The 11,347-nt window shown below is 37.7% G+C and overlaps 1 protein-coding gene across 1 annotated transcript in view; it reads right to left on the bottom strand.

Moving 5' to 3' along the window:
• The window catches only part of CWC27 (CWC27 spliceosome associated protein homolog), a 176,464-nt gene that overhangs the window by 161,995 nt on the left and 3,122 nt on the right, over nucleotides 1-11,347 (bottom strand). Inside the window, exon 2 of the mRNA XM_006081410.3 lies at nucleotides 5,749-5,845. Within this exon, the coding sequence (XP_006081472.1) occupies nucleotides 5,749-5,845 (97 nt within the window). The remainder of the gene's footprint in view (nucleotides 1-5,748; nucleotides 5,846-11,347) is intronic.

The following is an 11,347-nucleotide window of genomic DNA, read 5'->3' on the forward strand; positions in this document are numbered from 1 at the left end:
TCCCAGATTGGAGAGGGTGCAGGCTGGGCTGAGGGACAACCCTCCCCCCCCCTCAAGTGCACAAATTTCGTGCATCGGGCCTCTAGTAATTCATAAAGTACTATGATATAGTGGCTGGCTGGCTGGCTTGCTGGCTTACATTTATAAGTTACAGATGGATATAAAATCCATATTTCAAAATATGTATTCTGTAATCTAATAACTTTATCCAGTACATAGGATGGATTGGAAGAAGTTGAAAGGAAGAGCACTAATTTTTTTCAATCACTTCTCCCAGTGAAGAGCTGTTGGGCTATATTCACAAGAGCTCCCCAGTGTAGACACGTTCTCCCTAGTTATAAATGGAAACTGTAAAAACCAAAAGGGGTAAAAGTATCTCTCCTGTATCCCTAAGTAACCATTTACTTGGATTAACACTGTATGCAGAAGTCAGGAATTCTTGAGTTTTGCTTCCTATTCGCTGTGCAACCTTAAATTCAACTTTTTAAATATTTTTATTCAAATATAATTGACATATAATATTATATTAGTTTCAGGTATACAACATAATAATTGGAAACTTATTCAACATTGTGAAATGATCATTAATGACAATATCTAGTTAACATCTGTCACCATAGTTACAAGTGTTTTTTTTTGGTAATGAGAACTTTTAAGATCTATTCTTTAGCAACTTCCAAAAATTCAATATAATATTAACTATAGTATTAACTATAGTCACAATATAGTATTAACTATAGTACATGTAATATTCTCATTATAAAACTAATAATATAGGTGAACTCACAGAGTTGCTCTAAAGATTAAATAAGATAATGTAGAGGCAACCTATAAGCTTTCAAGTTAAACATAAATATGATGTCAAACTTTAATATTTTTACAAAAATATTCTACAAATTCCTTTTCAAATCTGAATATAAAACATAACCTAGTCTATATCAGAAAATGAAAATAATCCCTCAGGGCGGGGGAAGGGAGGAGAGAAAGAGAGAGAGGGAGAGAAAACAAACTACTGTTGTCCTAAGAGTCAAAACATTCTTGAAATGAACAGACCCAAGAATTCTCTGGGAAGCAGATTAAGACTCAGAGATCTATTAGATGTAAGGGAAGGGGGACATGAAAGAGGTCTTTGTTACTTGTGCTTTCAAATTTTAAAATTACCTATCCTTTTCTTTTCTGCTATTTCTTACGAAGCCTTTCAGAGATAATGGCTTTTTACTTTATGCTTTTCTTTTTTACTTTCCTAACTATATTCTTATTGAATGACTAAAACTACACACACATTGAGTAGAAATTTTCTACAGTTTATCTACACCATAATTTTGTATTCATGGCTAGAATTTCAAATTTCCACAAAATTTTCATATCCACCATTTTTACTTCCTTGCAATTTATTAATAACTAGAGGCCTGGTGCTTGGGGTCCCTTGGCCTGGCCTACAGGATCAGGCCAAAACTGGCTTTCCAACATCCCCTGAGGGGTCCCGGATTTCGAGAGGGCGCAGGCCAGGCCGAGGAACCCCACCAGTGCACAATCAGGGCTGGGGAGGGACACGGGAGGTTGGCCAGACGGGGAGGGACCGTAGGAGGGCTCCAGGGCATGTCCCGCTTATCTCGCTCAGTCCCGATTAGCCGGACCCCAGCAGCAAGCTAACCTACCAGTCGAAGCATCTGCCCCCTGGTGGTCAGTGCATGTCATAGTGAGCAGTTAAGTGGCCTTAGCATACATTAGCATATTATGCTTTGATTGGTTGAACGGTGGACCAGACAACCAGACAATTAGAATATTAGGCTTTTATTATATAGGATTACTGTTGAACTATGCATTTCTAGTTTTCTATTTCCTTGCAATTAATTATTAATCATTTTGGAATTATGCATTTACCTTGTTTTATAGATTACCATGGGCTTTAATAGATTTTGCTGCTTGCAATAAAGTTGACTGTCTTCTTAAATTGCATGTAGCATTCCCATAAGTATTTTAAAGAAAGAGGCTTTATTATTTCATTATGCCTGTTCATAATATCCTCCATAATTTTCTCCACTATTGAAAAAAGAAATTTACATATATCTCAAATATAAAATGAAGTTCTAAATTGGCAGTTCTGCCTCTGATATTAGTCATTATAGTTTTTATATCTAGCTGTGCAATAAATGATGTATTTTGACTATTATATTTCCTTAGTACATATAGACATTTAGATTTGCATTTTTAAAGCACTTATATGTGTGTCTTCTAGAATCTTGTGTTTAATTTTGTAGAAATTACTACAAAGAACTCTTTAAAAACTCCTTTTGTGATCTGTCTGCCCCATTTATTTTAGCCTGTTTTTTTTAACAAATATTTTAGTTTTGTCTTTTAATATCTTAATATATACTTATGTTTGTCACTTCTAAAGAGTTATTAAATTACTATTAAAGGAGGTAAGGGGATAAAAGGTAAATGATGAAGCATGGATCTTGGAGAAAAAAGGCTGAGGTAAATAGAAGTAAAGAGATTAATAATTGCATAAAGTTTTTTAAAAACTGGTTTTCTTATCTGCTTCTCTTTCTGCTCTCCCCTCTGCACTGCAGACCTAAAAGTGTATTCCTTCCTTATACTTCTGAGGAACTAATAAAATTCTCAAAGCTAGCAAGCTTCCCTTTCCATCTATCTTTTTCACCTACTTTTAAAAGTTAGAATTAGTTAAAATTTTCACTCATTTTTAAATGTTCAACTATCCTGCAAAGACCTATAATCCAAGATTAAGTCTGTGTAACTATAGATCTTTTGATTTCATAAAAACTAAAACAATTCCCCCCAGACACAGAAAGACAAATATTGTATGCTCTTACTTATATGTAGTATCTAAAACAGTTGAACTGACAGAACCAGAAAGTAGAATGGTGGTTGCCAGAGAATTGAGGGCGTGGGGGGTGAAGAAACTCGAAGGATGTTGGTCAAAAGGTACAAATTTTCAGTTGTATGATGAATAAGCTTGGGGGATCCAATGTACAACATGGTGAACACAGTTAATAATACTGTACTAAATACTTAAAATTTGCTAAGAGAGTAGATTCAAGTGTTCTCATCACAAAAAATATAAGAAAAAAGATAACTATGCAAGGTGATGGATATGTTACTAAAATTGACTGTAGTAATCATTTCACAATGTATATGTATATTAAATCATCACATTGCACGCCCTTAAAGAGTCATGTCATACAACCTAAATATATACAATTTCATCAACTGTACCTCAATAAAGTTGAAAAATAAAAAGCTCAAAACTTCCCTTTAATTGTGAAAACTTTTATTTGAGAGCCATAGCTGAGGCTGTGCTGCCCCTTCCTCATTTTCATTCATTTACTTTTAATTATGGAAACTATGTTTTAAAATATATATACAAGAATATTACAAGATCTAGAAATATGACTTGTTAAAAAATCATAAGTAAATAAATCATGGAAAGAGAAATAAAATGGGGTTCTCGCCCAGCTGGCAAGGCTCAGTTGGTTAGGGTTCGATTGCCTGGGTTGCGGGCTTGTTCCCCAGTAGGCAGTGTGCAGGAGGCAGCCAATCGATGATTCTCTCATTGATGTTTCTATCTATCTCTCTTCCCTTCCTCTCTGAAATCAATAAAAATATATTTTAAAAAAAATTTTTTTAAATGGGGTTCTCTGAATCATATTTTTTAAAACCCTGACTTTATTCATTTACAAGTATCTTCATTTAAATTAGTTTGCTCAGGCTTCTTGTTATCCTTGGCAATGATAATTCTCTCCCTCACCTGTCCAATTAAGATAACTGCTCTAGTTATTGTTCTATTCTTTCTTTCTTCTTATATTTTTAGAAACAGAGGAATAATTTCTTATTGTTGCAATTAAGTTTCATCATTATCTAACTTAGGAAACTTCTTTCTTCTTCATTGTCATATTATATCCAGATGTTTCCTGCTTCTTCCATTTGCCTGGTCATAGACTGTAATCTACCATTCATTCTTTCTAATGCTTTTCTACTTTCCCTCTTCTACTGTAAAATTTGAGCTTTCAATTCTTCAAACTTCTTTCCAGAAACAAGTCTGACTCTTCTACTGTGTTGACTATGTTGACAGTTATTTGATGCTTCTCAGACTGAACTACCTGTCTGACTCAATTTCCTTCCTGCCTGCCATAGCAATTATTAATAATGGCCTTTGCAGGCATCTTTTTTTCTTTCTTTCTTTTTTTCTTTTTTGGTCTGGGTATATTTACTCCTTAGATATTCCCTGGTAATTATCTATTGTTCTAATTATCTATTGAAAGAGCTCTGTGCCCTCCTATTGGATATTTTTGATTCTCTTTTACACCTTGCTCTGGACTCAAAATGCTATTTTCTGAACCCTGATTAACCTTGTCTGTCTCTAAAAATCTGATATTAACTTAGGACAATGACTTACCATGACTGGAGATATTCAAATCCATATGCAATGTATTCTAAATGCCAACAAGTTACCAAAATGCATGAAATGTTTAGTTCTGTAAGGAAATATTCTGAAGGGGAAAACACTCAAGTGAATGTATAATTCTGTGAAGTTTGTTAAAAAGAAAAATACTGCCTGGCTCTCAGGTGGTTGGAGTTCCATCCCATGCACTAAAAAGGTTGCAAGTTTGATCACCAGTTGGGGCGAGTACAGGAGGCAACTGATTGATGTTTCTCATATCAATGCTTCTCTCTCTCTCAAATCAATAAACATATCCTTGGGTGAAGATTAAACAGAAAAGAAAAATAGTCACTTTATGACTCAAATCTAAAACAATACTAGAGGCATTGATAACATCACTGAATGCTAAATGGAAGGCTTCATAGAGAAAGTGGAATTTTGAACAGACATTAAAAAGTAGGTAGACTTAAGCAGAAAAAAAGGAAGAGAAAGTATTTCAAAAAGGAAACTGAAGATATGAAGAAACTGAGGATTTGAAGCAGGTATGCATCTATGGTCATACCACCCTGAATGTGCCCGATCTCATCTTGTCTGAAGGAGGTCTGAGGATATGTGTGAAAGTGGGAATGAGAATGAACTGCTCAGGAGGTAAAGATGATCAACTAATACCATGGGGTTATTGAGTGCAATAAAAATAAAGTTGGAAAGCTAGGAAGCCATGCTGCCTGAAGATTCAACTACCAGATGAATAAAGAAGAAGGTAAAGATATTAAAGATGAGTGGGAGGAAGACCAGGTAAAAGGCAATTACAATCATGTAGGTGAAAGTCAAGGCAGACTGGGGAAGAACCTGGTAAATTTGGTTTTACACTGGTTTTAGTTATAACTGACACTGGAAGATTTGAAGAGGAAAGTCCACTAGGCAATTTGATATGTAAATTAGAGCTAAGACGAGAAGAAATGGCTGGATTTCTAAATTTAATAGTCATTTGAATGAAGTAACAACTCAGGAGTAAGGCAATAGAGAACTAGAGGCAATCTTAGGGAATACCCATATTTAGAGGATGAAAGAAAGAAGTGGAAAATAGCCAAGGACACCAAAAAGGATCAAAGTATCATTTGGTGAGTAAATTTCTCTGTTAAAGATATATAGATTTATTTATTAATTTTTTATCTCCTCTCTCTATTTCCTGAAACATAGCCCAACACCATATCACTCCTATTAACTCCTATCATTAATTACCACTATTTAATACCAGTCTTCAATGTTGTAGAAAAATACACTGCACTTTATTTGTAAATTAACAAAATTTATCCTGTAGAATACAGCTCAACAATTATGATTACCTTCCAAACAAAGCTGAATGAAATTTCTGCAAGCTTTAGGTGCTTCTTTTGACCACAACTCTATATCAATATCTCCAGCCGTAGTTTTCAATAAAACCTGTAGAAAGAATATAACCTCATTATATCAAATTATCGTTTTGCTTGATAATCAGTTGAATGACCTATCAACTTTGAAGCATTCTCTAATGAGTTTTCAATTTTAAAATAAAAATTAGAAACTTTGCTTGGCTCATAAAAATTTCAACTATTCATACAAGTCACTGTATATTTGTACCTTTCAAATACCATTTTCAGAAATAGTTTAGAATTTAAGAAAAATAGCATACACCTTGTTCAATCAAAGAAAAAAGCTCATTCATTTAAAAATCAATAATTTAAACTTATTTTCATCAAGACAGTTTGCCACAGCATTTCTTCTAATAAAATTGGTGTAGCAAATTAAGAAATTAAAGAACAATGAACACATGAAATTGTGAAACTATAAGACAATTTTACAATTACTCTTTAACATGTAAACACTCTACTTTCTCATTCAAACTCATGAATGAGAAAGTTTATAAAGGAATAGTCTTAATTGAATTCTGGGTTGTATATTATTAAAATGCTATGCCTGAAAATCACCATTTACAGTAAATGGAATCTTTTGATAACCTCCTTTCTACCAGCTCATAAAGGCAGTTATTCCTTGGTGCAACCAGCCATCTTTTAAAACCAAAACCCCTACTGACCCCACAGGAGGAAATAGCTTTTAACCGTCTTATTAATAAACTAGAGGACTGGTGCACAAAATTCGTGCACTGGTGGGGGAGATGTCCCTCAGCCTGGCCTGCCCCCTCTCATAGTCTGGGAGCCCTCAGGGGATGTCCTACTGACTGCTTAGGCCTGCTCCCCCCCTTCCTCTGCAGGAGATGACCGGGCGATCAGGGGAAGGTGCTGTCCCCTTCACCCCGCCGCTGCTGCCACTGCTGGCCGCTGCGGCTGCCTGCTCTCGGCCCTCACAGCTGCCATGGCTTTGTCCGGAAGGACGTCTGGAAGGACATTCAGCTGTCCAGTCTAATTAGCATATTATGCTTTTACGAATTCGTGCATGGTGAGGTCCAGCCAGCCCGCTGGGGGTAGGAGTCACGGGAAGGCTCCAGGGCATGTCCGGCCTGTCTCACTCGGTCCTGATAGGCTGGATCCCAGCAGCAGGCTAACCTACCGGTCAGAGCGTCTGCCCCCTGGTGGTCAGTGCATGTCATAGCGAGCAGTTGAATGGCCTTAGCATATCATTAGCATATTACATTTTGATTGGTTGAACGGGTGACCGAACACTTAGCATATTAGGCTTTTTTTATATAGGATTATTGTAAAGGATAACCAAAAAGAATTAGACTCTAAATTTGACTATTGTGGCACAGTGGGAGTCCAACTTCTCTAGGATCACTTTTTCTCCCCCAATGGTCAAAGATTTGTGACCATCACCATCATTTAGAATGTTTTTACAAATAAAGTGTATGCAGTGTGACTATGTATTTAAAAACATGAAACTGATTCTCACAGGATGTCAGTATCAATGAGATAAGTCACACTTTTTATTTTCCAAAACTCCTTTACCTGATTTCCACAAATTTTTTTAAACTGGAAAGAATTTAAAAGTCATTCGGCTAAGCCCCTTCACCCAATCCATTATACAGATGCCTCAAAGAAATTGTAAATTGCCCTGAGTCTGAGAGCTTGTTAATAGCAAAGCAGGAATAGCATTTCTCTCACTGTATTTTTGCTCAGTTGCCTTTCAATTTGTTTCAAAGGCCCAGACATTACCATAATTTATATAATATTGATGAATTTATTACATGCTTTTGGGCCTTTACTAACTTCATAGTTCTTTCATAGATATTCTTTAATGACCATGGGGGTGGAGAGGTGGAAATATCTATATAATGGTAGTTTTTATTTTTAAAAAAGTTAATATCCTATATAATAAAAGCCTAATATGCAAATTGTCTCAACCAGGAGTTCAACCGGGAGTTTGACTCCTCGCTATGAGGTGCACTGACCACCAGGGGTGGCGCAGAATATGGCAGGCATCGGTGATGCGGTGCTGGTAGCGGGCGGCAGTGGGGGCACTGCCGGACCCGATGGGCCCTGATGAGAGCAGGACCACAGCAGGATGGTGGAGCAGGTGAGCGGGTGGCACCAAGCCAAAGTGGGTGTGAGCAGTGGCCCGATCGCCCTGCAGACGGCGACCAGCAGCAGCGGCGGGGGGTGGAGCTGCTGCCCGACTCCCAGGTGCTGAGGGAGCCAGGCGGGGGGCCCGACCCTGATCAATCACCCCGTAGGCGGGATGATGGAGGTGAGGGGGCGGCGCTGACACTTCCATTACAAAGAAAGGGCAAATAGCAATATTAAAGTATTTCTTCTAATTATTTTCCTTTCAATGTGCATGAATCCGTGCACCAGGCCACTCGTATTATTATATTATTGATTTCAGAGAGGAAAGGAGAGGGAGAGAGATAGAAACATCAATGATGAGAGAGAATTATCAATCAGTTGCCTCCCATACACACCCCAATTGGGAAGAGAACCCACAACCTTTCGGTGCACAGGTCAATGCTCAAAAACTGAGCCACACTGGCCAAGGTGAGTAAATGAACTTATATGTTCCTTTTTATATATTAAATACTGCATTTAAACAAGTAAAGGACAAAATAAATACAAAGAGAAGTACAGTAGGTCTTCGGGTTACGTCGGAGATCCGTTCCTACGGTGCCACGTAACACGATTTTCACCATAAGTCGGAACCCACCTACATAAGCACCTACATCACTCACATGGAGCACATACACAGCAGTAATGAAGTAAAACAGTAAAAAAAAAATTAAAAGAAAGATAACAATTCCTGACCTTTACTTGTGGTAAATAAATAATAAAAAACATAAAGCACATATGTACATATGTCAAAATGACAGAACTTTTTGTATATAAATAAATGGGAGATGGTGTAACCATGAAACGATGTACTCTGAGTCCGACGTAACCTGAGGACTGCCTGTATGTAGATTTTCTCCCTGTATCTCATGGATGATTTTCCACACCCCTGGAGTATGTACTCACTGGTTTAGAAACCACTGCTCTAAAACACAATCAAATGCACATCATCCCCATCCCTTTACAGGCTCGAGTCAGGCTGCTCAAATTCAAATACTGACCCATCTGCTTATGAAGGGTAAGGTAGCTTCCTTACCTTGGGCATGATGTCTAACATTCCTGTGACTCAATTTCCTTATCTAAAACCAAGAATAAGAATAATCTCATAGCTTTGTTGTGATGATGAAATGAGTTATTACACTAGGTACATAGACTGCTTAGAACAGCACTTGACAAAATAGTAAATGTTCAAAAAATGGTAGCTGTTATTGTTGTCATTGTTTTCATACAATTTTTTTGGACACATACCACTTACATCTTGTGGTATGCAAAAGAATGCATAAAAGTAAGGTTGGGTCACCTTGCTTACCAGGGTTTCTTAATCTTCACTGATAAGCTACTGAATTAAAAAAAAAAGACACATGGCCCCCTCCTCCTTTGGCCATGCATACATTCCTATTGGCCATTACATTTTCTCAGGCATCAGTAGCTTCTTTTTTTTTTAATCTTCAAGTGAGAATACTTTTCCGTTGTTTTTTTAGAGAGAATGAAAGGGGAGGGGAAGGAGAGAAACATCGATGCGAGAGGGACACCTCGATGGTTTCCTCTCCCATGTGCCCCAACCAGGGGTGGGGAACAAACCCGAAACCCAGGTATGTGCCCTTGACTGGGAATCCAACTTGCAGCCATTCAGTGTGGAGGCCACTGGCCAGGGCAGTGGCTCCTTTTCTTAAAGCTTCCAAATAAAACAATACTTTGATAGTAAAATGTTACTTAAGAATAAATGTTAATATATAATTTAGATTAAATTATTATATGTGGAAATTTAATCTTCAGTGAATAAGGAAATTTCTATCAAGTAGTTCATTTCTGTGCTTCATCTTCAGAAGCCAGAATTATAGCACAATAGCAAAACACAGCATATTTATGTACAACTGAGGGGGTCAACCAGTGTCATCATGCATCAATTACTTCTCAGGGTGATATTATACTCTTTGAAGAGAGGAATTTTGTCCCACTTTTTATGAATACTATCTCTATATCCTTTCAGTACTTAATGTAACATTAGAGTGTAAACACTAAACATTCATTGAGCAAACTTATTACATCTGCTTTGAATTCTTTCCAAACCGAAAAATATTTTTAAGATTTTTTATTGATTTTTAGAGGAAGCGGAAGGGAGAGAAAAAGAGAAACATTGATGTGAGAGTGAAACATCAATTGGCTGCCTCCTGCACGCCTCCTATTGGGGATGGATCCCACAACCCAGGCATGTGCCCTAACCAGGAATCAAACTAGCAACTTTTTGGTGCATGGGACAAAGTCCAATCAATTGAGCCACACCGGCCACGGCTCCAAGCCAAAATTCTTGCCATGCTCTCTATGAACTTTAGTATAGAACTTTGTAACTTCAATGTCTTCAATCAGCCTTAGGCTGGAAAAAAGTCCAAAATTGTTTTTGAAGTAAGACTTGAGTCATGTCTGATATTCTCCCTCAACCCAATTCTGTTCAGGACAATATTTATCACAGTTTGCAGACACTTATTTGCTTGATTATTTGGTCAATATACATTATATTCAACTGACTCCATTATATTAGGGACAATGGTGGTTTTTCTTTTCATTGGTATCTGAAACCGAACATAGAGCCAGGCACCTGCTAGATGGTCAATAAATATTTGTAGAATGAAAGATCTCCTGTTCAGGCAGTACCTTTGTTAAAGGTTTTCATCTTTATGACCATGTAAAATCTTCCTCCAGAGTAAAGCAACTAAATCTGCTCTTGACAAGCAGCAGTATAACCACAAACTCACTGATGCTTGATATTTCTCAGAAGAGAGAAATAGTATTAATTCATTCAGTACATATTTGAACATTTCCTACCATGTGTCAAGTACCATTCTTAGATGTTTATCTCTGCTTTTGTAGTGCTTGCATCCCGGGGAAGGGGAGGCGAGACGGGAGGAGAAAGATAAGGGGAGGAGACAATCTACACTAATAAAAGAGAAACATGGTAATTAGCGTACGACCGCTACCCTTTTTATTGGCTAATCAGTGAGTATATGCAAATTAACTGTCAGCCAAGATGGCGGCCGGCAGCCAGGCAGCTGGAAGCTAACAGGAGGCTTGCTTGCTGCGGACTCCAACGTTCCCCGCCTGCCTTGCCGGCCTCTGAGCTTCAGTTGGAAACATTGTAATATTTATAGAAACCTCCTGTCAGTCAGCTGGGATCTCAGAGCTGGAGTCGCAACATTGTTTCGAATACAGAAAACAAAGGCCAGAAACCTGCTTTCAGCCGAGCCTCAGAGAGAAAGCCGGCTCTCAGCTCCAGTGACAGCCATAGAAGGTAAATAAATGCCAGAATAAAAAAAAAAAAAAAAAAACAGAAAAAAAGGAGAGGTTTGGAGCTCCAGTCGCCTGCCAGCCTGAAAACGGCCCTCAGCCCCTCACTCAGACTGGCCAGGCACCC

This window comes from Myotis lucifugus, unplaced genomic scaffold (genome assembly GCF_000147115.1).
Source record: "Myotis lucifugus unplaced genomic scaffold, Myoluc2.0 scaffold_0, whole genome shotgun sequence".
Taxonomy (NCBI): Eukaryota; Metazoa; Chordata; class Mammalia; order Chiroptera; family Vespertilionidae; genus Myotis; species Myotis lucifugus.